The following is a 26915-nucleotide window of genomic DNA, read 5'->3' on the forward strand; positions in this document are numbered from 1 at the left end:
AAGCTGCCAGTCATTTAATGACCAAATAAGGTCCCAGTTCTCATGGTTTATCTGCTATGCTTCTCCCAGAGCCATGGATGAATACAGCCGCTTTGTGGATTGGGACAAAATGGACGTTTCTGTCCAGAGCCAGGATGCGAAGGAGCTAACCTGTACAGAGTTCCAGGAGCTCAAGCAGCTGGCCCGGCAGGGCTACTGGGCCAAGAGAACCACTCCCTGAGAGCCAAAGTGTACCACAAACTGATCAGCATATCCCAGGCCGCACAGTGACCCCAGATGCAAAACGTGTTACCGGGACATTGTTGTGAGATCATTGGAAAACGGAGCAGTAGCTGCCTTCCACTACCAGAGTTTGTGGATAACAGCCTGGTCCCCACATACTGCTTGAATGCAGAAGGCATCGGGGCGGTCAGGAAGATCATATTGTGGCATTGCAAATATCAGTTTCCAGACATATCGTTCTGCCCAGAGCGTCTGCCCTCCGTGGTAGCTCTGCTTCTCCACTACAGCAAAAGATGAGGCAGAGTGTCTTCGAACAGGTTTGTCGCAGACTCGCTGTGCTTGCAATGATCCCTCAAAAGCGGGCTCATTGACCCGAACGTTCCTGGCTTTTGAGTCCTCCTGCAATGACTTTGGGGACCTGGTCAACAAAGTACTTGCCAGGACAGCACACAAGCTCATGGTAGCTGTGTCCGAGGACGTGTTGGAGGTATACTTCTGACTGCAGCACTGGCCTCTTTGGAGAGCTGCCCATGGGTGGTACATCAATCGTGTAGTTGAATGTGTTCCTGGTGGAGGGGACTACAAAGTTCTCTAACCGTGTTGCAGCACTGGCATTCTCTCTGAGTTTTTTACAAGGTCCCGGGCTGGGGCAGCCCATGGAGTCAGACAGCATTCAGCAGGACATCCGAGCTTACGTGAGAGACAGCGCCAAGTCGGTAATCCGGAGAAGGCTCTTGGTAAAAGGCCTTTGCTATCCGGCTCTTCTCGCGATGAGAGGAGATCCAGCTCCTGCAGATGGCCAACGAGAAGGCTTTGCAGCAGAAGGCCATCACGGTCAAACAGAAAAGGTAGAGCTCTCACCACAGGCAGCCCAAGGGGCTTCTGGGATTTCCACTGTGGTGAGCGGGCAGGCAGGCCTGGAGGCTGCTGGAAACAAGGAGGAAAGGGACACCAGGATACACTGGGAGCTCTGCTGGGTTTTGTTCTCTGCAGAAAAATCAGTGGCCAACAGAATTTAGCATAGCTGGAATGTATGAGAAGCATAACTGGAGGTTCTGAGGATGCTCTAACAGAAGAGAAATGAAAAAAGTTTCTCATAGCTTACTCAGTGATTAATTTATAGTATTGCTTTTTACAGGTACACATTAATTTGCAAGTAGCTTACGTCGAAGGTGTTTCACAAGCTATTTTTAACTAAGGCTTTTTACCACAGCTGAAAAAAAAATATTCATTTCTTGGAAGAAAAGTACCTGAACAACTGTGAAAATTCATTCTTAAAATATGAGATTAGTTGTATAAATTGCTAGTTTTCATGCTGGCCAGTAATGTGAATTCATCCATTTCTCAGTGTAAGTAGGCAAAACACTGTCCCGGCTGGGAGCATTTTTGTTTACATCGATGGGGAGTTGTTGTAACAAAGCAAGGAAGACAAATTAGTCTCAATTTACAGATTATTTCGACCGCAAGCTTCCTGAACACCAAGAGCACAGTAATCCACAGACAGTGGTTTGTTTTGCCCTGTTTTGTGATAGGTTCATGTACAGTCAAGAAATAAATGATTTTGAAAGAACCATGGCAGAGAAGAGTGAGTCCATAATCACAGTTTCTTTTCAGAAATGAGGGGGAGGAGAAGCTCCAGCTGTGAAACCAGTCAATGAGCTCCTGCTCCAACATGACAATAAAAGCTGCAGGAATAAAAGGCTGAGCTGAAAGGCGTCTCAGCGTCTATAGGCGAGGCAGCTATATATTAATTTAAATAGAATCAGCATCTTGCTGAGCACAGATGCAAATGCATGTAAACCCCAGGCTGCAAACCTGTTCTGTCTCGTGAGGCTGCCTGGGATTGCAGAAAATTCCTCCCACCCATTTGACATCTCAGTGTAAGTGCTGAACAGTTTGATCGTCTGTCCTGGCCTCTGAAGGAGAGTGACTTCTAGGAGTCTGCTGGGGGCAGCGCGTGAGAAAGCTGGAATTTGGTGTTCCAGAGAAACAGGCCATCGTTTCCTCTGCATCTTTAAAAATCAGAAGGTCTCAGAGCCCCCGATGTTGGGGCACTTATAGCAGATTGTGTTGCTGAGGTTCTTACAGTAGTTGCAAACAAAGACCATGCCATGGTATTGAAGTAGGTATGAGGAAGATTTCATCCCAAAAAATAAAGTAAATGTTAGCTGAGCCTCTTCCATCTGCTGAAATACCTGTGAAGTTCCCTGTAGGCATTGCCAACAGTTTATTTTTAGCCTCACAGTCTGGTTTACAATTGGCTTGTGCATTGTTTTGCTCTGATCTTGGAAAAGACTGCTCCGTCAGTCTCCAATATCTCAAGGCCTTTAGCCACTGGAATGTCACATCGATAGAGTTCAGCCCATCGAACCTGGGATTCACAACCCAGAGTGTTAACTCTTCCTGTACTACACTTCAAAAGAGCTGTAACACCCTCTGAGAGTATATTCTTCAGCAACAGAATGAGAGCTTTAAATGTTTAAAAAATTGAAAATAATGACAAAAAAATAAAAACCCCACCATGAAAGCCCTGGAGCCCCTTGCTGGGTTCCGTGGTGTAGAGGAATTCTTGCTCAGAACAGCAGTGATGCCTTCAAAGCAAAATACAGTAAATTTGGACTCACATAATGCCAGGAGGTACTGCCTTGCCTGTCAGAGTTGCTAGCGAAAAACTTTTCTCCTTTCTCAGCTGCTTTTGTGAACCTGCTGGAATGCCTCAGTGTCCCCTGGTGTGAAGCTGCAGTGGGGACGGCTCAGTTCAGACCCCAGTGTGGGCAGAGGTGGGAGTGGGAGCAAGAAGCCTTCCTCCAGGGCTCAGTAGGATGCGAGGGAGTTCTCTTATCTGTCTATGTTTGGTCTGTGCAGGGAGATGGGGAACTGGTAAACTACAAGCAAGTAGCAAAAAAAGGTGGGGAGAGTAGAAATAGGAAATAATTGAACGTATCTGTTTGTTTGTTTGTTTGTTTTTCTCATGCTTGGTGATTCAAATCGAACTGTGCTTTTTCTCTCCAGGCCTCTCCCATTTGCTTTATCACAGATGTAGGAAATTACTGATCTTTTCTATCTTTTTTTGTCCTTCTCCTGTCCGTTCTCCCTCTGTCCATTCCATACCCCTGCACCCTCCTGCTTGCAGTGTTGCATCTCCCAAAAGGTAGGTTCAACTCTTGAATCTCTGTACATGGCTTGGTTCTTCTGTCTGGGGGCGGTTTTTTCTCCAGGCTGTCATTGCTAATATTGGTGCCAGAGCAGGGCAGTGCCTACAGCTTCTGATTGCTGCATAACAGTTCCCAAGAATGTTCTGGGAAAGTGGCTTCAGAGCACTCACAAAGCTGCAAGGTACAGGATCGTGGGCCCAGCCAAGCAACACAGCTTCTATGCAGCAGTGCCAGCTTGCATTTTCCAGAATGGAAAAGCGTGATGTTAAGAGTGGGATAGCAGTGCTTCCACACCAGGAGAAAAAGCGTACAAGTGACATTTTCTGTGCTGCAAGGTATTGTCCCATGCCCAAATCAGGGTCATGTGGTTGCTGTCCCATCCCAAGGTGGCATACACTGTTGCAGTAAATGTGAGACACAATCAGTGTTTTTCTTCTCTGCAAGCTTTCCACAGTTAGAATCATACAAGCCCTAGGTTGGAAAAGACCTCTGAAATCATCGGGTCCAACCGTACCTGTCTACTAATAAATCAGATCCCTAAGAACTTCATCTACCCATCTTTTAGAAACCTCTAGGGGTGGGAACTCAATCACCTCCCTGGGCAGTCACTGCCAGTGCTTGAGAACCTTTTCAGTGAAGAAGTTTTTCCTAATGGCCAATCTGAACCTGCCCTGGTGCAGCTTGAGGCCATTCCTTAATCAGAAGGATATTGGAGTGTACCCAGCTTGGCACATTCCTAAGAAGCAGCTCAGCTCTGTACACAGTAGATTATATTTATTTTTAAGTAGACAGGGGTTTTTTTTAGAGGCAAGATGACTGTTTGCCAGTGTCAAGGAGGTCAGAGTTATTCAGCCATACAGCATTAGTTGTTAATGAAGTCATTCATCAAATCCTGTCCTGAAAAGCAAATCTTAAGGAACAAAGCCTCATGGATTGTGATACTTGATAAGTGAAGAACTTGGAAGGGAGAAAGGCTGCCCTGTGGTGTACTAAAACCCCCAGATGTAGGAGGTTAAATTAGTGCCTTTGAGAATATGCTGGCCTTGTTGCAGGTGCCCTGAGTTAACCTCATTGATGCACACTAACGTTTGTACTAGTTTTTAAAATCAAAATTGCAACTGATCTCCTCATGATTTCCTGTCTGAAAGAACACCTCAAGCGACTCTTCGGAGCAAGGTGCATATCATACCCAGTGTGGTGAGGATTGCACCTCTAGCAGAACAGCAGACTGTTAATTCCAGCCAAGCGAATCTTCACTGTCCATGGAGTATTCTGCTGTAGTTACAGTTCAGTTTGGGTCTGAGGGGACTTGGGTGGATGAAGGGTCCCTGTTGGCACTGGTGTCAACACAGGATTAGGTTCCAGGCTGATGCAACACAACTGGCTCACACCACCACTAATGACAACATATCCCTTTTACCAGGCATTTATGCCCTAACTGAAACTATAATGGATTTTAAAAATAATACAGATCCTGGGAGTTTTGACCCAAAAAGAAGTAGAGGAAGACGTTCTTCTCCCATTTAACAACTGGTAGGACGAGAGGCAATGGCCTCAAGTCGTGCAGGGGAGAGTTAGGCTGGATATTAGGAAAAATTTCTTCACTGACAGAGTGGTAAAGGGGTTCAAAAGCTGTGTAGACATCCGCTTTGGAACATCTTTTAGTAGGCTTGGTGGGGTTGGGCTGACATTGGACTTGATGATCTTAGAGGTCTTTTCCAACCTTGATGATTCTGTGTAATCCAGTGAGTCCTTCCTTGGAGTATGGAATTGGTTGTCCTGGAATATGGAGCATATCCACTGTGACAGCTGCTATGTGTTGGCAATGTTTGCTTTGTCTTTGGGAGCACTAAGGTCTCTGAAGCGCATTGTGTTAATGACAAAGCTGCAAAAACAACAGCCCTGTGTAAATAGCAAATCAGCTGCTCTGTTTAACATTTAAATTGTGCTGCTTTTCTACATCTAATTTCCCCTAGGATAATAACAAGGGAACATCATTCCAACATCAGCAATCAGTAGAATCATGCCAGTCCTGGTAAGCCGACATGAAGGGCTGAGGAAAATATTGATGCAGAGTAAAACATTAATCATAGAATCACAGAATGGTTTGTGTTGGAAGAGACCTTAAAGCCCATCCAGTTCTGCCCCCTGTCATGGTCAGGGACACCTCCCGCTGGATCCGGTTGCTCAAAGCCCCCCTTGAACATCTCTAGGGATGGAGCAGCCAGTTCTAGTGGAAGCCTTATATGTGGGGCCAGCCCACCTTTAGTGTGCTCTCGGCCTGCTGGGTTTTATCAGGAAACTCTGGAAGGCCTCTGGTGAGGTGAAGGCTGAACTGAATATTCATCAACCAATAGAGACCAAAACATTTTTTTTTTCCTTACCCAACCCGCACACTGTTCATTTTCACTCATCTACTGCTGTGTAAAGCAGATCCCTGGCTGCAGGAGATGAGTTTTAGTGACATTTGAGAAGCACTGTCAAAAAAAATAGGGTACCTAAAGAGGCTACAAGAAAGCTGGAGAGGGACTTTTTACAAAGGCATGGAGTGATAGGACGAGGGGGAGTGGCTTTACATTGGAGAGGGACAGATTTAGACTAGACATTAGGAAGAAATACTTCACAATGAGGGTGATGAGGCACTGGAACAGGTTGCCCCAGAAAGTTGTGGATGCCTCGTCCCTGAAGTGTTCAAAACCAGGTTGGATGGGGCCTTGGGCAGCCTGATCCAGTGGGAGGTGTCCCTGCCCGTGGCAGGGGTTGGAACTAGATGATCTTTAGGGTTCCTTCCAATTCAGGCCGTTCTATGATTCTGTGTTCGTGTCTGAAGCCTCGCTGGTGCTGGTATTTAAGCACAGAGAACAGAACATCTGGAGAAACAGACAGGATCCACAAGGAGCAGAGAGTACATTTCCCCCCTCTGAGGTCCTGTCTGTATTATGGAATTATAGCTCCTCAGCTTTCTTGTAGCCCCTTTGAGGTACTGGAAGGTCACTATAAGGTCTCCTTGGAGCCTTCTCCAGGCTGAACAACCCAAACCCTCTCAGCCTGTCCTCGTATAGGAGGTGCTCCAGCCCTCGGATCATCCTTGTAGCCTCCTCTGGACCCATTCCAACTGTTTCATATCTTTCTTATGTTGGGGGATTCCAGAACTGGACACAGTACTCCAGGTGAGTTCTCAAAAGAGAGGAATAGAGCAGCAGAATCACCTCCCTTGACCTGCTGGACACGCTTCTTATGATGCGTGGCTTGGTCTGTTGAAGTTCACAGTCATCCTGGCTGGCTCGCTGTTATGTCCACTCTATATAAAGGTGCAGCTGCAGCTGCCATCCAAGGAATTGCTCCGGGTATTTCAGTAAGGCCAGGTTACTAAGTCTCGAAGGTGATGTGAAACTGCAATAACTGATGGTCTTTACTAAGCCATGGCCTGATCCCATGGTCTGTGGCTCTGAACAGTAGCAGATCTCCTAGGGCCTTGTGGTGTTCAGTGGGCTGTGCATCTGGCTTCCCATTGAGAAACTTGGTTTGCTATTAAATTACAGTTTCTCAGTGTTTTGTGTTGTCTTTCGCAGGCAGAATGTGCACTTAGCAGTTCATGCTGAGAACTTCAAGTCTGAAATTGTCAGTGTGAAAGAGATGCGAGATATCTGGTCATGGATCCCAGAGCGATTTGCGCTGTGCCAGCCTCTCTTGCTGTTCACCACCTTGGAACACGGCTGTAGTCTGAGCAGGTAAGGAAAACTTTCCCGCTCCTCTCTGCTGTCAGGTGGAAAAGAGCAGCTAGAGAACTGTTTGCTTGGCTGACAACAAGCCCTTGCCTGCTCAGAACTTTATCTGAAGAGTATTATTGGTGATGGGACATGAATGTGACAAATTCCTATTGGCTACAGCATTTGACCAGGATACTTCATATGCCAGAACATGGGAAGCAGTTTTGAACTGTCCAAGACCACTTGGAAAAGTCCAGCTTGTGTCAGTTCACAGCAAGTGCTCATCTGAGATTGGTTCATTCCACACAGGGTACGAATGATTTAACTCAGAGGCCACTCTGCAGGCTGTGTTCATAGATAACCACATTCAAACTGATCCAAACTGGAATCTGGAGATTTCTCTGCCTATGAGTCTGATTGTTGTTACTTTTAAAGTGGGATGAACTTAGTCCCTTTGAACTTGACATGGAAGACTAATCCTGTAGCTCCTAATTATGCCCTCGACGTCTGCAGTTGAGGTGCTGAGGTGGGCAGTGGTCTGCTAGCCCAGCCCCGCTACCTGTGAGGAAAAGCAAAAGCAAGCCCAGAGAATGCATCATAATTATTTTCTGTGAAAACCAAAAGCTGTCTGGCCACAGCCGTCCATGCTCAGGACACAGATTCCTTTGGGTTGTCTTACTTAAGGGTGCTGTGACATGTCCCTGTGGTGAGATGTAGCCCTCGTTATTCTGCAGAGGTATGAACAGCTGTACAAAGTGCTGAGTAGAGCTGCTTGATAACATGAGTTGACACTCATTGTGTTATTTACAATGGGCTGTAGAAGGCATTTGCAGGAATATGCTTAGTCTTCAGATGTCTTTGCCATGCCATCAATTGGAGGAGAAGGTGAAGCCTTGTCTTTTAAGGAGGAAAAGAACATTGTTTGGTGGTAGTTGAGTGCTCATTTTTGTGTACTCTGCACTTAAGGTTCTACTCTCACTGTGAGGGACACGAGCCAACTCTTCTCCTCATCAAGACCACAGCGAAAGAGGTGAGTGAGGTGAAAGCCAGGCGATGAAATGAGGTTTTTGACAGTTCTGTAGTGCTGCATTGTGACACAGCTGTTCAAGGTAAAATGAAGACATGATATTGCTTGGGTTTTTTCTTAACAAAGCATGCTTTAAGTGTTCCATTTGTCATTTATGGGGCTATGCACTTTTGGATGACTCTTGTCAGTGAGGTCCCGGTCAGCTGCTCTTTCTGTCAGAAGTGAGGTGGGATGACAAATTGGAGGAAGTGGTGGAGCCCTTGGACAGACTCTTAAGTGCAAAACTGGGGGAGAGGACAGGGAATTATGTTAAGCAGCTCATGATTCCTCAAAGATATTTTGCTTTTTATCAGAATATGAGGAGAGAGAGTAGCAGCATTTAAATGGTACAAATACTATTGGACTACATAATGCGGTAACAAAATCTTTAGCTATACCTCATTCTTATTTGAAAAACTAAAGTAGGGCAGCAATGCTGTGTGAACCCGAGGGGGGGTGCACACTGGGCCGTATCAGCGGGTGCTGCGGCTCTGCTTCGCTGTGGAGGACAGGATTGGACAACATCGTGGGAAACAGGAGCACTAGCTTCATCTTATGCTTGTTTAAAAAAAATAGCACATAAACCAAGAAAGCTTCCAAGAAGGGCACAGAGATGCCGCCTGTAATGAATCATAGAATCATTGAGTGGTTTGGGTTGGAACGGACCGCAAAGCCCATCCAGTTCCACCCCCTGCCATTAGCAGGGACACCTCCCACTGGATTGAGGGGCTCAATGCACCATCCAGCCTGGCCTTGAAGACCTCCAGGGATGGGGCATCCCTAAGCATTGCTTGTTTGCAACACTCTGCATGACTTCTAAATATTCTTTGTATGATGTTAAGCTCTTATTGCAGCCTGTGGGCTTGTGTTACTGTTTATGTTCCTGCTAGATGACTGCCCACAAAACAACCCCCTTCCTACTCTTATTCACATCTACCTAATGCTGACACTCCAGGCGTTTCGTAGTTTTGTGTATGTTTTCTGGCCATCCCTCTGACATGCCAGTGCCTTACGGAACACCTGTGGGACCTGAAGGGAATAGGGGAAATATTTCACTTCTTGTCTTGGAGCGTGTCACAACGTTAAGCTTTGTAAGTGATGGTCGGTTTTATAGGATGCCTCTCCAATAAAAAAAACAAAGAAAAAGATAGTCCGTACAAAAAAGTAGGAGAAAACTGGGGGAGGAGGTTGTTTGGTGTTTGCAGGGTTTTTTTACCAAAGCTGATGTTCATCCTTTATTCCTATACCTAGCATTACCTTTTAGAAAGAACAAAACTTACTTTGTTATTTTATGGCTCTCATTACTTCAGGCCTATCAGATCACATAGACTCATAGAATGGTTTAGGCTGGAAGGGACCTCAAAGCCCATCCGGTTCCACGCCCTTGCTGTTGGCAAGGACATCTCCCACTGGATCAGGTTACTCCAAGCCCCATCCAACCTGGCCTTGAACACCCCCAGGCTTTACATGGGTAAACCAACGGATGGAATCTATCTAGACTTCTGTAAAGCCTTTGACACAGTCCCACATAACATCCTTCTCTCTAGATTGGAGAGATACACATTTGATAGGTGGATGGTAAGGTGGTTAAGAAACTGCTTGGATGGTTGTTTTCAAAGAGTAGTGGTCAATAGCTCAAAGTCCAGATGGAGATCAGTGACAAGTGGTGTCCCTCAGGGGTCTGTGCTGGGGCCAGTGCTGTGTAATATCTTCATCAATGATACTGACAGGGAGATCGAGTGCACCCTCAGCAAGTTCGCATATGACACTGAGCTGAGTGGTGTAGTTGCCACACAGGAAGGACAGGATGTCATCCAGAGGGACCTGGACCTGCTGGAAAAGTGGGTCTGTGGTTCATGAGGTTTATGACGTTCAACAACGCCAAGTGCAAGGTCCTACACCTGGGTCATAGAATCACTAGGTTGGAAGGGACCCACTGGGTCATCATGTCCAACCATGCCTAACACTCCCTAAACCATGCTCCTCAGCACTTCGTCCACCCGTGCCTTCAGCACCTCGTCCACCCGTGCCTTAAACACCTCCAGGGAAGGTGACTCAACCACCTCCTTGCGCAGTCTGTTCCAGTGCTTAATGACCCTTTCTGTGAAAAACTTTTTCCTGATGTTCAGGAAACTTTTTCCTGAACCTCCCCTGGCAGAGCTTGATGCCATTCTCCCTTGTCCTGTCCCCTGTCACTTGGGAGAAAAGGCCAGCTCCCTCCTCTCCACAACCTCCTTTCAGGTAGTTGTTGAGAGCAATAAGGTCTCCCCTCAGCCTCCTCTTCTCCAGGCTAAATAACCCCAGGTCCCTCAGCCGCTCCTCATAAGACTTGTTCTCCAGCCCCCTCAGCAGCTTCATCGCTCTTCTCTGGACATGCTGCAGAGCCTCAACATCCTTCTTGTGGTGAGGGGCCCAGAACTGAACACAGTACTCAAGGTGTGGTCTCACCAGTGCTGAGTACAGAGGGAGAATAACCTCCCTGGACCTGCTGGTCACACCGTTTCTGATACAAGCCAAGATGCCATTGGCCTTCTTGGCCACCTGGGCACACTGCTGGCTCATGTTCACTCAGCTGTCAACCAACACCCCCAGGCCCTTCTCCTCTAGGATCGGGGCAATCCCTGTTCTCAGTACAGGATGGGGGATGACGTGATTCAGAGCTGCCGTGCAGAGAAGGACTTGGGGGTGCTGATTGATGAGAAGCTCGACATGAGCTGGCGATGTGTACTCGCAGCCCAGAAAGCAATCGTATCCTGGGCTGCATCAGAAGCGTGGCCATCAGGTCGAGGGAGGTGATTCTGCCCCTCTATTCCTCCCTTGTGAGACCTCATCTGGAGTATTGTGTCCAGTTCTGGAATCCTCAGCGTAAGAAGGATATGGAGCTGTTGGAATGGGTCCAGAGGAAGGCTACAAAGATGATCAGAGGGCTGGAGCACCTCCCATACGAGGACAGGCTGAGAGGGTTGGGCTTGTTCAGCTTGGAGAAGAGAAGGCTCCAAGAATACCTTATAGCAACCTTCCAGTACCTGAAAGGGGCTACAAGAAAGCTGGAGAGGGACTATTCATAAAGGCTTGATGTAATAGGATGAGAGGAAACGTGTATAAACTGTAGAGGGGCAGATTTAGACTGGACATTAGGAAGAATTTCTTCACCATGAGAGTGGTGAGACACTGGAACGGGTTGCCAAGGGAAATTGTGGTTTCCCCATCCCTGGAGGTGTTCAAGGCCAGGTTGAATGGGCCTTGAGCAGCCTGATCCAGTGGGATGTCCCTGCCCATGGCAGTGGTGTTGGAACTTGATGATCTTTAAGGTCCCTTCCAACCCTAACTATACTATGATTCTATGGTTCTAGGGACGGGGCAGCCACCACTTCTCTGAGCAGCCTGGGCTAGTAACTCACCACCTTCAGTGTGAAGAATTTCTTCCTAATGTCTAATCTAAGTCTGCCCTTTTCCAATTTAAAGCCATTCCCCCTCATCCTGTCACTCCACGCCCTTGAAAAAGTCCCTCCCCGGCTTTCCTGGAGCCCCTTCAGGACTGGAAATTGCTCTAATTTCTCCATGTAGCCTTCTCTTCTCCAGGCTGAACAACCCTGACTCTCCCAGCCTGCCCTCATATTGGAGGTGCTCCAGCCATTGGATCATTTCTATGGCCCCCTCTGGACCCATTCCAACAGTTCCATGTCCTTCTTATGTTGTGTTGGTGCACACAATTTATAGGGTAAAAGTACTCTTTAAAGGTTTTGTCCTAGGAGCTCTGCTTTTGATGCTGATGAGGCTGAGCAGCAAATGTACCCCAGAACAATTCTGTTTAACTGACAATTTTTGAGGGGAAAAAGAAAGCATGATGGCTTTCATCCCATTCTTAGAGCTTCATTGTTTGCTCTGTGTCCGCTTGGCAGTGACATTCGTTGCTGGTAGCTAGAAATTTTTCTGGTGCAAACAAAAGACCCCACAGAAAAGCTCTGCCCTCTGAGGCTGCTTTTCTTTAGTGGTAACCAGTGAAGCCCCTGCTGTTCCCACAAGCTGGCTGCTCAGTCAGCGTTGGCTGAGCTCAGGGATTTGAACATACAGTTTGAAATGGAGAAAAACCCCAAGGCTGCCATTTGTGACTAGAAAATGTTCAGGCAGAACTGCTCACGCTGTAACTTGTGACAATCCTGTGCTTTGGATACCAAAGTGAGGAAGCGTCCAGAGGAGGCCAAGAAGTTGGTGAAGGGTTTAGATGGGAAGAGTGTGAGGAGCAGATGAAGTCACTGGGTCTGCTCAGTCTGGAGGAGACTGAGGGGAGACCTCATCACACTCTGCAGCTTCTTCATACAGGGAGGAGGAGAAGCAGGCGCTGAACTCTTCTCTCTGGTAACCATGTACAGGACCCAAGGGCATAGCAGGAAGATGCCAGGGGAGGGTTAGGTTGGACATTAGGAGAAGGTTCTTCCCCAGAAGGTGGTGGAGCCCTCGAACAGCTCCGGGGAAAGCAGTTATGGTGCCAAGCCTGACAATGGTCCAGAAGTGTTTGGCCAAGGCCTTCAGCCCCAGAGTGTGAATGTTGGGTTGTCCTGTTCAGGGACAGGAGCTGGACTTGATGGTCCTTGTGGGTCCCTTCCAGCTCAGGACATGCTATGAGCCTATGATAGGGGGAAGATAGGCTTTGCAGGTTTGGAGTATGTTTGGCAACTGGTGTTGGAACATTGACTTTTAAGGCCTTGGAGATGTGAAATAATTTATGAAACTGAGAATTTAAGAGCACCCACCAGTGGATTAAAGACATTTAAATCTATCTTTAGGTATAAGCACTTGTGCTGCCTTAATTCACCGATGCAGAGATTTTGAAAATCAAACTAAAAAAAGGCCTTCTGTTCTGGACACTGCAGTGTTGGTGTCAGTTGATTTTACATGCTGTGTCTGCTGGGAAGCCTGACGGTGCTATTTGTGCTAGGTCTGCGGTGCTTTCCTGTCAACTGACTGGGGAGAGCGCCGGCGAGGAGGGAACAAGCTGAGTTTCTTTGGAACTGGGGAGTGCTTCGTGTTCAGGGTGAGTACAGTTTTATTGTTGCTACCCAGGAGCAAAGCAGAACCTACTGGAGTGAGTAACTCTTACATATCTCCACTTGAAGAGGTTGGATTATATGCCCTCCCAGTTTATAAAGCTCATTGAACTCTTAATTAACTGTGGAGAGGAAAATTTTACTTTCCAGTATGGGGTGAGCCTTTTTCTCCATTTGCACAGAATGTTTTATTACAAGATGTAATATGGCAACTCAGAAAACACTGCATCATTTCTTCAATCAGCTAAAAAGCAAAGGTATAAAGAAAGGAGGTAGCATCTGCTCTAAAAGAGTTTGATCCAAACTTTACTGTTCATTGTGTGGGTAGAGGCTTAGGGGCTCAGATATTCTCTGCTGTGCCGAGCTCTCTGCACAGTGCACGGGCACTCACTGAAGCTTAGCTTTTCTCTGCTCTTCTGCAGCTGCAGCCAGAAGTGGAACGCTACGAGTGGGTGATCATAAAACACCCAGAACTGGCCACCACTGGTTCAGAGCTGGAAAATCATACCTCACCAGCTTCCAGCACCCTCTCCTCTGGCAGTGTCCCATCAGACCCCTCTGATCGCCTTTCTCCCTTCCTATCAGCTCGACACTTCAATTTGCCTTCCAAAACAGCCTCCATGTTCATGGCTGGCAGCAGCGAATGCATCATTATAGGTAAGTCAGTGTGAGAATTCCCAAGCACAAATCCAAGCCGGGTGGAGAAAGGGTTGGGAGCAGCTCTGAAGAGAAGGACTTGAGGTGCTGCGGGAGGAGAAGCTCAACATGAGCCAGCAACATGCACTCACAGCCCAGAAACCGTGTCCTGGGCTGTATCCAGAGGAGTGGGACCAGCAAGGAGGGAGGGGGATTCTGCCCCTCTGCTCCGCTCTGGTGAGACTGCACCTGGAGCCCTGTGTCCAGTTCTGGAGTCCTCAGCACAGGAAGGATATGGAGCTGTTGGAGCGAGTCCAGAGGAGGCCACAAAGCCTCCTGTATGAGGACAGGCTGGGAGTGTTGGGGTTGTTCAGCCTGAAGAAAAGAAGGCTTCAAGGAGACCTTAGAGCAGCTTCCTTAGGGGCTTCAGGAAAGGTGGGGAGGGGCTCTTGGTCAGGGAGTGCAGGGATAGGATGAGGGGGGACAGTTTTCATCTGAAAGAGGGGAGATTGAGATGAGATCTTAGGAAGAAATATTTTCGTGTGAGGGTGGGGAGGACCTGGCTCAGGTTGCCCAGAGAAGTGGTGGCTGTTCCATCCCTGGAGGTGTTCAAGGCCAGGTTGGATGGGGCCTTGAGCCCCCCGATCCAGTGGGAGGTGTCCCTGCCCACAGCAGGGCATGAAACTGAATGGGCTTTGAGGTCCCTTCTGACCAAAACCATTCTGTGATTCTGTACACCTTCCCAGCTCTTCCTGTCTGCCTTAGATAAGTCACCATGAGTTACCAGGTACGGATTCCAGTATTGCTAAATTCATAGATAAAAGTGGCCAAAACTTGATAACCCAACAAAAATATTCTATTCATATCAAGTATTTTAGGGGAAGACGTTAACGCATAGCTTTGAGCACAGCCGCACCTTCATGCTCCCTCATTCACGATCAGAAGTAGTTCTTGAAGAGGAACTTACTTTGCTTTGAGGCTTTTGAAACAGGAGGTAAACTCTAAACCGTGTTAATTCTGGAACTGTACTGGGTCTGTGATGCTGCTGACTTTGGCAAAAGAGAAGAGAAGTTGTCACCTGAATGGGTTTTACAACAAACAAGTATGGAGTCATAGCTGTCCTTTTCCCAAAAAGCTTTACTTGACACTTGCTGGGAGAGCAGCTTGCCTGGTCGTCTCCTCTGTCCCAGCACGTGTCGTCTGGGTTCCTGCTTCACATGTGCTGTAACTGACCACTGGTTGGGCTGTCCTAGCGTCAGCCAATCTGGTGAGAGCTGGAACTGAATTAAACTTCACTGTTAATGAGACCTTTGCTGCTGAGTGTTTTATCACATGAGCTCTTCCTGTCAGCCTTAGGTAAGAGTCACCTGTGTTTACCATATGCTACACTGTGGAGAGTAAGAGGAGAAGAACAGTCTTGGGTTGCAGGTGTGTAGAAATTAATGTTCTACACAATCTACACAATTCCAACTCTAGACCATAATTGCCATCCTTTTGATTCTTCAGATATTTTCAGTAGCTGTTCTCAGACTGTGGCAAATAGAATAATCTTCCTTTTTGTTTTCCTAACATATTTCTGTCTGGATTTATTTCACTCCCCTGCGTTTTCTGTCTGTAAGCTCTGTGAATCTTGACACAGACCCACCAGTAATCAAAATGCCTTTAACTCAGTGTTACAATGCTTTAGAAGACCAAGCCCGTGCTGTTAATTATTGATTTTGTTCTGCACCAAGCTTTGATTTTTGACTGCTAACAGATTTGCTGACAGATTGCTTTGGTTTATCTTTACTGCAGGGAAAAGAAGCAGTTTGTAGCTTCCAGGATCCTCCCACACTGAAAAACAAATCTTAAACGCATGCATTTGAGTCAGGTTTCTTGTTCTGATTGCATTACTTTTATATTTAAAATCAAAAAAGCCTCATCCTGCTCTGATAGTGTCATTTAAAAACTGTAAAGCTCTGTGTTTGATCAGGCTGTTACACCTGAAGGCAGACAGCAAGCAAGTAAACATCACTTAGGGCTTCCAGTTTTTCCTGTGAGAAAAGCACTTTGGTCCATTTTTGTGCATTTGTGCAGTGGGTTTTTGCACTAAGGAGTGCGGAGATGCCCTTATGCCTGTCTCTGTCTGTTCACAGGAGGCGGTGATGGCCAGGCTCTTTACCTCGATGCGGATCTGAACCACGGAAGAACCAGCCACTGCGATACTTTCAATAATCAACCGTTGTGCTCTGAAAGCTTCCAGATCTCCATCTTGGAGGCATGGGGCTTCAGGGACACCATGAATGGTTGACGTGACTATCATTAATCAACTAGTTTTTCAATTGACTTAGGTTTCTCAAGACAAATTCCAATGCAGGAGCCAAGTTAGAACATAATTTCTACCAGGTTCAGTGGTTTTAGTAATTGCTGAGCGGTGCACGTGAGTGCAGGACTTAGGTGTTTACTCTTATTTTCTTGAAGAGATGTCAAGGTGAAGTAATGTATCTGGTAACTCCTTAGCTCTTTACCTCTAGAGATCTGGATTCAGGTCCTGTTATTAGGTAAAAATGAAAATGTAATGATGTCAAACCATCCTAAATGGATCCAAGGCCATATGACAGGATAGGTTTGCAGTTGGATGCAGTTCTTCAGAGGCACGGATCTGGCAGAGCTTTGTGCCACTGTCACCAGAATCTGGTGTCATATCAAGTGTCTACTCACAGGGAACATAGATGACCTCAGATCTGACATAGGACAGTAGCTTATAACATCGTTGTCTTGCTGCAAGCAGACATTGTGTGGACAAATCACAAGTTATTATCAGTGGCATTTCATAAGCTATGAAAGCCCTCAATTCACGCAAGAACCATGATTGCTGGTTATCCTTCTTGTATCTGATCCCTCAGCAGAGTCCAGTTGCATCTGTTTGAGGAGTTTGCCTCTGAGGAAAGCATCCAGACTCGGCAACAATATCTCAAAGGCTTGATGTTGTTTACATTCCTATTCCATATCAGTATAATGACTTCAAACTGAGTCCTGATGCAGGCAGCTGGAAGTGTTCAGAAACTTCCCTTTCTTTGTCTTTCCTGGAAGCTGAAATAGAGCTTTAAATCTAAGATTAACTGTGCCGATATAACTACCTGTTTAGGGAATCGGGCACTGTGATACAGAAGCTGGATGCTTTCCCCACAAGTAAATGACGGGAGGTGGGAGAGAAATTTGTGCAGTTATTGGAGTGGACGAGTTTCCCAGGAGACCTCTAGGCGACACTGTTTCCCATATCGTGAGTCTTCTCAGTGACCAGATCTGGAAAAAGGTCGTGCCACAGTGTTCTGGTAGGCTTTCAGTGATGCCAAGAGGCTTTTGCTCATTCCTGAGGATCCGTGCAGTTCACTGCATGCCAGTGGAGGTCTGGAGGCAGCTGCCTAGTCTCTTCTTCCAAAACTTGTGGTATCTTCTCTAGAACTGCTCCCACACGAAGTACGAGGACATAAACAGCAGTTCAGTTTTCAAAATTGCTTTAGAGTGAGGGAAACGTTACCCCCGCTTAAACGTGAAGTTCTTTAGAAGGCAAAACTAAAACTGAGCAGTGACGAGCTCTCAGCTGGGCTGGTCAGGGCCATGTGAGTGTTCAGAGGTCACCAGTGTGACTCGTGTTGGTGATGTCTTGCATAGCTTCCCCAGAGTGAAAATCCCACGTCTGCATGAAGCGTTGCCTGTTGCACAGAGCGAGAACAAACTTGACAGAAGGTGATCTGCTTCTTAAAGTGCCATGCTGAATTTTTGTCAAAATAATTAGTTGAAATATTAGACTTCCTATATAACAAAGTATGTTTTGCACCATTTCTATCTGCACTTTATTTCCCCTTGTTAGAGCATCAGCACTGGGCTCTCTTTCTTTCCCTCTTCCATACGGCTTTACTATAAGCTAGATTGGACCGGAAGGGAAAGTGTAATCCAGTTATAACCAAGTATTGGGATGGGGAGGAACTTGAACAGTCATGTCTGGCTTTTTACAAATACTGGCTCTACTGCCTTCTGTTATTTTTTCAAAGCTTGGCACTTGCCAGCGTCCCATAGGCTTCCTCAGACAAAAGAAATCCCTCAAAAAAATCTATTTTAATTATCAGGTTCTCTTATGTGTCAGTGGGATTTCAGTGTTGCCCGTGTCTCTTCTCTTTCAAGCTTATCTGCAGTGCCCTTGGAAAAAAAATACAAACCAAAACATAATAGCTTCCATTTTCAGGTTGTTCACTTGTCAGAAATTCCCCGAGCCATGCGTTAGTGGGATTTGTAAGACTTTAGTCTAAACACCCTGAAGGAAGAGGTTTTGTCTGCAAAATCTTTCCTGCAGCTGGCAGTGGCAATGGGATATTCTCACTGCCCATCCCTGCTGGGTGTTACTGTGCCAGCAAAACCCGAGTGCTGTAGCCATAAACGCTGCTCCTTTCCCTGCTCTGCTCTTACACACAGGGATTTGTGTGTTGGAAGTCGGGAATAACTCAGTTGCTCAGAAATTCCCCATGGAATATTACTGTGAGAATCCAGTGTGGAAAATCAGCAAGGTTTTAGCATCTGAGCCCCAAGCGTCTTTCAGAAGGCTGCCGCAGAGTTCAGCTCAGCTTCCTTTGAGTCGGGTGAGTACGGGACCGTAGCAGACCCGGAGTGGGCTGCTTCTCAGGATAGGCAGCCCAGCTCTTGCATGGGAGGGCCAGGAAATCTGCATTGTTAAAGAAAGCGTCAGGCTGAGTGGCTGGCAGGATCTCTCAGCGCCTTGTTCCTGTGTGTACATAACCGAGGTGGGGTGCTCGGAGTACACACCGCACCTGAGAACAGCATGAGCCGTGACCCACAGGAGTGTGCAGGTGCCTGTATCAGAGGATCTTGTGTTGCACGGTCACACGCTTGGCACTCGATGCATGCGTCACAGAGTGGGTTTAGTGGGACACAGCACTGCCCTGCTGCAGGCATCCTGCGAGACCAGGCTGTGGGTGTTAAATCCGAATGACCAAGAGGCTGCAATCACTGAGTGAGAGGAATTGTACAAGTATCATCTTCACATGTAAAAATGAATGTTCCTTTTCGTGTGTAACTCTCCTTATGGTTGTGAGACACTTTAGCATTGTAACTGAGTTGTCTCTTCAGTAGCAAAGAGGCATTTTTTGTGTCTGTGTAGTTAGTGGCTATTGCTCACCAAGTGTAAATCACTGTTCAGGTCATTAAGCTATCAGTTCGTTACATGCAGAACTCTTGAGGTGCAGACCACAGACTGGTTTTTAAGGCAATGACTACAATGGGCACCGTATCAGAGTGTTAAAATTATCTGAAGTCCCCTGCTGTGAAGTGCTTTGGTCACGCTGTAACTGGACAACCGTTGATGTCATTGTAGTCCTTGTTTGTTGTCCACAGAGATAGCAAGGGTCGCTTGATGAACTGTTGGGTGTGGAGACAGAGAGCTGAACGCTGGGCATCAGCTACCACTGCTCTTCAGGAGTGTATTTGCTCACCTGAGAAGCCGGGTTTGCTTTGTTATATTCTGCCAAAGGCAGAAAAGGCTAGAAACTCCTGACATCAGAAACGTGAATTTGCTGTACCTGGCATCTGAGCAATTTGCTGGCCGCCAGAACCAGTCCCAGCTGTTGGCCAGCTTGGACAGACTTCATCGCTGGGCCCAAAAGCTGTCGCTCCTACAGATTGTGCACTTTGACATGCTCTCTTTTCTGGTGAAGCGCATTAATCAGCCTCTTATTAATAGAGGCCAGTTAACAAAGGGAAGGGAACAACTCCCATTCTCTCCATGTAGAAAGAAGTGAAGACAAACTGGAGGGGCAGGCAGCACTGTTCTTTAAAGAGTTAACCTTCATGCCAACAGAGATCTGTGTTCAGCCATGGAGGGGTGGCACCTGCAGATCCGTTTGTGTGTGTGCATCGAAAGTGTGTTCTTTAACCCTGGAAATCTGTCCTTGTTTCTGTTGGGGAGGGAGCTCCTCTGGCCCCTGACCACTCAGTCGCCACAGTGACATGGATGCTGAGGCCAGTGGGGACCAAGAGCTGGAAGAGCTCAGCTCCTGAGACTGACGCCTGGATCCAGTCGCTGGACAGGTTGGAGGCTTGGGCACCAGGCTCCTAACATTGAGGTACCTTTCTGCCAGCTCTCTGTCATGAGTTTCACGCTACTAGTAGTTGCATCGAGTATGTGTATTGCGTGATGTTTCTCTCCAGGTGAGTGGTGCTGTGCTGCTGAGTTGAGTTTTTACCCTGCTTTTGGAATTGCTGCCCTACATTTGTGGTATTTTTGTCACTGGGAAGAATCTTGGGTTATATTAAAAGATGTTTGGCTGTGGAGGCTACTGACTGTCCTTCATTCCATTCTTTTCCTTCCTGCAGACTTTACAGCAAATGGCATGCTGGAATGGAGAAATCATAGAATCATTTGGTTCTTTGGAAAAAACAAACCTGTCCACTACTGAACCAGACCCCTGAGCACCTCATCTGCCCATCTTTTAAACACCTCCAGGGATGGGGACTCCACCACCACCCTGGGCAGCGTCTGCCAGGGCCTGAGAACCCTTTCAGCGAAGAAATGGTTCCTAATGTCCAATCTAAACCTCTCTTGTTTCAACTTGAGGCCATTCCCTCTCATCCTGTCACCTGTCACTGGGGAGAAGAGACCAACACTAACCTCGCTCCAACCTCCTTTCAGGCAGTTGTAGACAGTGATGAGGTCTCCCCTCAGCCTCTTCTTCTCCAGGCTAACCAGCCCCAGATCCTTCAGCAGCTCTTCATAAACCCTGTTCTCCAGACCCTTCCCCAGCTCCGTTCCCTTCTCTGGACACATTCCTGCCCTCAATGCCCTTCTTGCAGTGAGGGGCCCAAAACTGAACCCAGGGTTCAAGGTGCAGCCTCACCAGTGCCAGGCCCAGGGGCACAATCCCTTCCCTGGTCCTACTGGCCACACTTTCTGATACAGGCCAAGATGCCACTGGCCGCCTTGGCCACCTTGCTCATGTTCAGCCACTGCCAACCAAATTCAGCCAGCTGCCCACCAAAATATATCTTGGAGCATGTGTTCTCTCACATGAGCTCCTCACTATAGTGAAGCCATTGCACAAGTTTGTGACTGGTTTAGAAGATCTCACAAAGTTTCCACCAAGATCAGTGAATAACCTCAAACAGGCACATTCTGGAGCAACCCATCTGCCCTTTGTGGGGCTGGAGAGCACAGTTTGCCTCAGCCTCATTGAGGAGTGGAGCAGCAGCTGCTGGCCAATGGCACTGAGCTCAGCCCAGCCGTGGTAAATGCACACTGTCACCAGTGCTGCTCACACTGTGCTGCCTTGTGCTGGCACAGCCGGGGATAATGACAGCAGGCAGGCGGCTCGCTGGGTGGAACTGCTTGGTTAAAGCCAGAATTTTTGTTCCCCTTGATGGCTTGGGTTTAACCTTATAGCGACCTTCCAGTACCTGAAGGGGGCTACGAGAAAATTGGGGAAGGACTTTTTACAAAGGCATGGAGTGGTAGGACAGGAGGGAATGGCTTTAAATTGGAGATATTTCATATTTAAGGGGCAAATTTTGACTGGACATAAGCAGGAATTTCTTCACGGTGAGAGTGGGGAGGCCCTGGAACAGGTTGCCCATGGAAGTTGTGGCTGCCCCATCCCTGGAGGTGTTCAAGGCCAGGTTGGATGGACCTCGGGCAGCCTGATCCAGTGGGAGGTGTCCCTGCCCATGGCAGGGGGGTTGGAACTGGATGGGCTTTAAGGTCCCTTCCAACTCAAACTGTTCTATGATTCTTCTCCACCTGCATTCCTGATAAGGACACGAGTGCTTTTAGCTGTGGTTAAAGGAGCATTTCTAGTTAGCAGTGCTGCTTTAAACAAATATTCCTGGTCCTTAAGCCTCATCTTTGCCAATGCCTGAAACTTGTGGGAACTACAGGATCTTATGGTATTTGTGGGAACTACAGGAACTTACTGGTATCATTGGAAGCTGCCACGATGCTCTGAGCAAAAAGCCTGTGGAAGCTCCCCACAGGAAATGACCAATGAAGTAAAAAAAGCTGGTTTGATTTTCCAGTGAAAGTCCACTAAATTCTTGGGCTTTGGGTGAAACTCCTGGTAGGTGGAAGGAGAAAACTCCACCCCAACGTGGCCCACCTCACACACTGGGGGCTGGACAGGCTGAATTACACAGCTGTTCACAAGAGGAAAGCTGTGATCTAGGGTGATGCAGTGTGGCAAAGAGGAACTATTGAGCTTGCAGGACAATTCCCAGCCAGCCTGCTGGGAAGTGCTGTGAGGAGGCGTTGCTGCAAAGAAAGCTTGGGACCAGCAGAGGTTCCCCATTGTTTCCCACTGGTTCAAATAGAGCCAATCCTGAATGCCAGAAGTCCAGAATTTAGTAAATATCAGGATGAGAAGGTCTTTATTAGAAGTGCTGGGAGTAGGGAAAAGAGGTGTGAACAGGCTTTCTCCGCCTGATTTCCAAAATTGAGCTTAGCATTAAATCCCATAAATCACAATTTTACAATTCCTTCAAGGGAGGCCTTATATTTAATAACAAAGGAGCTCAGTAGCAGGGAAGGGTGAGAAAGAGATCTGGAGGAGCTGAGCAACGTGGGTGGTGAGGTTTGAACCCTACAACTACTTTAAACTCTGTGACTGAGGATCTGAAAGGAAAACACTCTGCTTGATTGCATCAAGGAGTGGGAGCTCTTTATCACACCTGGAGGGCTTGATGGGAAAGCTGCAGGGCTGGGAATTTGCAGTGAAGCTGAAGAGCCTTAACTCCTGGAGAAGGCAGGCTCTTCTGTCCTGCTGCAGTGCCATGGTGTGAGAAGAGTGTGGTGCTTGCCAGTTGTGCCTTGGTTTGGGGGATTTTTATAAAGTCATGGAGTGATAGGACGAGGGAGAATGGCTTGAAATTGGAGAGGTGCAGGTTTAGACCACATATAAGGAGGAATTTCTTCACAATTAGGGTGGGGAGGCCCTGGAACAGGTTGCCCATGGAAGTTGTGGCTGCCCCATCCCTGGAGGTGTTCAAGGCCAGGTTGGATGGGGCCTTGAGCCCCCTTATCCAGTGGGAGGTGTCCCTGCCCATGGCAGGGGAGTGGAATTATGTGATCTTTAAGGTCCCTTCTGTGAAAAACGGGGAAGAATAGTTGGCTTTGCGCCAGTAAACAATGCCAAATAAGGACATGTATTGCAACCCCTAAAGACCCTCATGATGGAATGGGGGTGGGGAAGATAAAACACTAATGATTGTTTAAAAATTAGTGGATTGTTCATGTTTTAGTTCAAACATGGATGGGTTCAATTTAGGTATAGAAAAACGGTGGAAAGAAAAATGGATTAAAAGTGTGATCGTGGTTGGTTTAGTGTGATAGACTTAAAGGACGCCTTCTGGGCCTGTCCTCTGGTGGAGGAAAGTCGGGATGTCTTTGCATTTGAATGGGAGGACCCAGAGACAGGACGAAAGAATCGACTAAGATGGACCAAGTTACCCTAGGGCTTCACAGAATCTCCCAACTTGTTTGGACAACCTTTAGAATCTATTATGCAACAATTCTCCTCCTCCCTAGGAACGTGGCAGTTTTTATACGGAGAACCTGGTGAACACCTCCAACAGGATTGTCTTGACATCATACATTATCAGACGAAGGTCAGGGAGGATTTGGAGGAGGAAACTTCGACTCGGGGAGGAATTTTTTGTAGACAGGTCTTCGAGAGGTATAGAAAGAAAAAGATTTTCAGGGTGCACAATAGTAAATGGGAAAGGGATGGAGGTAATTGAAAAGGGAAATTTACCCCCATCTTGGTCGGCACAGTCATGTGAACTGTATGCATTAAAGCGAGCGTTAGATTGGTTAGAAGGGAAGGAGGGGACTATCTATACAGACACGAAATATGCATATGGTGTAGTCCACACATTTGGAAAAATTTGGGAGGCCCAAGGGTTGTTGAATTCGAAAGGAAAAAGATTAATTCATGAACAATTAGTGCGATACGTATTAGAATCTTTAATGAAGCCAGAAGAAATTGCAGTAGTGCATGTGAAGGGTCACCAAAAGCAACCCAGCTAGAATCGAAAGTTTTACTGGTTATGACTCCAAAACCCAAGGAGGTGGAAGTTCCGATATTTGAAGCAAAAGATAAGGTCCAATTACATGCTATAGGAGCGGAGAAAGACAAAGATGGAATTTGGAGACTGGCTGATGGGAGGCAAATGCTGAACAAACCCATCACTCGAGAGGTCCTCCTCCAAATGGCATGAGAAAACCCATTTTTTGAGCTGAGCTCAGGCATTTTGTGATCAGTTCTTAAGGTCTTATGGACACATAGGAATTTACGAAGTAGCTAGGAGAATTATGGATCAGTGTTTAACCTGTAAAAAGGTGAACCATAAAGTCGTGAGAAAGCAGGAGTTGGGGGGAGGCTTTTTGCAGTACGACCCTTCCTGAGTATTCAGGTAGATTTTACCAAGTTACCTCGAGTACAACGATATAGGTACCTACTTATAGTACCTGCTTATAGGTACCTACTTATAGTAGCAGACCAACACACTCACTGGGTAGAGGCTGTTCCGACAGTGAGGGCCACTGCAAACGTGGTGTCCAAAAATCTATTGGAACAAATAATTTCTAGATATAGGGTGATGGAACTAATTGATTCAGACCGCGGTACCCACTTTACGTCCAAAATATTGCAACAGGTAGTCAATGTGCTAAGTATAAAGTGGGGTTTTCATACTCCATGGCATCCACAAAGCTCAGGAGGGGTAGAACAGATGAATCAGACTGAAAAAAAGCTTTAAGGAGACTCATGGTTGAGAGCCAGCTACCTTGAACACAATGCCTCCCTCTGGCATTACTGAGAATTTGCACCCAGCCTAGAGCAGACTTAGGGATGTCACCTTATGAGATGATGTTTGGACTACTTTTCATGACTCACACAGGAGGAATACCTGAGTTAGTAGAAGGGCAATAAAAAAACAGAAAAATACCTGATGAATCTAGGGAAAACCCTAGAAAACCTGCAGCCTAGGGAGATTTTATCTCAGACTACCCCTTTGGACTGCAAAATACACTCTGTCACTCCAGGAGACTGGGTACTAATCAAGACTTGGCAAGAACACTCATTGACTCCTGACTGGGAAGGTCCTTCGCAGGTACTCTTGATTCAAACACGAGAAAAGGGGTGGACCCACGCTTCCTGAGTCAAAGGTCCGGTAAAGGAGGCTGCACCAGAGTGGAGAATTGAGGAGGACCCCCATCCCCAGGGGCTGAAGACAGACTGGCAAGACCGAGTGAAAGAACGCTACTCCGGTGGTTTGGATTGGAACCATGGGGATATCTAAGTGAGGGGGGAAATTGGGAAAGGAGGGAAAGTGGGGAAGGTATACCTGGGAGGGGTGTATGTAACCCCAGCTCAGAGGGTGGTTGCATTTGATTGGGATCAAGGGCTTGTCGACGGGTGGATCAGTGTTATTTTGTGTTTACAATGTGGAATATTGCAACGACCAGGAGACTGAAGGTGGCATTATTGTGTCAGTGTATAAAGTGTAAACCTAGATGGTTTTATATTGCCTGATGGAGAAGGGCTGAATGTATTGTTTCCCCGAGATCCCCCGGTATTATAATTGGGAAAGAGCTCACCAGGAGGCAAATTATCATTAAATTGGAGTGTGGTAAACTCAGACTTATCCCTGAAATTTGGGAAGTCTGGGAAAGAGATTGGGAACGTACTACCCAGTATTGCCCAAAAGGAAATCAAAGAGGCAATAGAGCAGAGGGCAGGACCGGATTGACTCCTATGCTTTCCACCAAGAAGAGATCTCCTACCTTGACCGTGGGCTGCAACCCCATAGGTCAAGGAGGTGGAAGCATATGTCATGCTGGACCTCTGTTCATAATCCTCCTCTTGATACCTCACCCATTTCGGTTGCGAGGAGTGTAGGTTAGCTCCTTGCAACAGGAATAATACCATTTATGGGAGGTTTAATAGTACACAAGGCATCGTGTGTAACAACCCCTGAGCAAAACCCAGGGAGTGGGGTCTGAGGGAAGCATCCTAGGATATGTGTGATCCTTTTGGCCCATGTTACAATGCTGCTTGAGTTTGCCTAAGATAAACCATTTGGAGGACTTCTGATAAAATGGCTTTGTTAATATTAGGATGGGAGTATACCAGAACCGCCTGGTTTTAGATCATCTTTTGGCTCAAGAGGGAGGAGTCTGTGGGAGATTTAACTTAACCAATTGTTGTCTTCAGATTGATGGTGAGGCAATTTAGGTACGGAGAAGTGGTGGAACTCTGGAGAGTTAAAGGGTATAATACTAGGGGGAACCCTCCTGATGATAATACCTTGTCTCCTCCCCTTATTTGTTAACAAACAAGTAATTTGTTAACAAACAGAAAAGGTGGGTCATGTTTACAGCTCAAGCCAAATGTAGTAACAACTGAAAAAGGGGGGGATAGTGAAAAACGGGGAAGAATAGTTGCCAGTAAACAATGCCAAATAAGGACATGTAATGCGACCTCTAAAGACCGTCATGATGGACGGGGGAGGGGGAACATAAAACACTAATGATTGTTTAAAATTTAGTGGATTGTTCATGTTTTAGTTCAGACATGGGATTGGTTCAATTTAGGTATAGAAAAACGGTGGAAAGAAAAGTGGATTAAAAGTTCCAACCTCAAGCCAAAAATTAGATCAAATATTAGGGGAGGGAAACTGAATAGGCTCTTGGCTCTTGGGAGGAGGGGGGATGCAGATCTAAATGTCTTTCGTGGCTGACTCCAGTTAGTCTGTGGCGCGGGTTCAGCGCAGGGACAGTGCTTCCCAGTGGGCACCGCTTGGCCCCTTCTCTCCCCTCCCTCTGCCCATCATACCGACCACCCCAACACGCGCTGATGGGGGAGACTGATGGGGGAGACTGATGGGCCTTATTGGTAACTGCTTTAGCCAAATTGTAACGGTAAAAGGAGAGGGGGACCTGGACCAGGTGCGCCTGTGGCTGATGTGACCAAAGCCTCAGCCATGCGCTCAGCGCTGCTTTGTTACTTTGCAAAATTGAATACCTCATAGTAAATTTTTC

The 26915-nt window shown here is 47.0% G+C and overlaps 1 protein-coding gene across 1 annotated transcript; it reads left to right on the forward strand.

Moving 5' to 3' along the window:
• TBC1D24 (TBC1 domain family member 24) lies at positions 1 to 26915 on the forward strand. Its single transcript, XM_009571008.2, is given in 13 exon segments — positions 1 to 202; positions 205 to 244; positions 247 to 281; positions 283 to 510; positions 512 to 733; positions 735 to 962; positions 964 to 1070; positions 3356 to 3373; positions 6950 to 7108; positions 8054 to 8117; positions 13093 to 13188; positions 13624 to 13858; positions 15973 to 26915. Coding segments are annotated over 13 exon segments (1716 nt in total). The 5' UTR covers positions 1 to 73; the 3' UTR covers positions 16128 to 26915.

The sequence above is a fragment of the Cuculus canorus genome, chromosome 15 (genome assembly GCF_017976375.1).
Source record: "Cuculus canorus isolate bCucCan1 chromosome 15, bCucCan1.pri, whole genome shotgun sequence".
Lineage (NCBI taxonomy): Eukaryota > Metazoa > Chordata > Aves > Cuculiformes > Cuculidae > Cuculus > Cuculus canorus.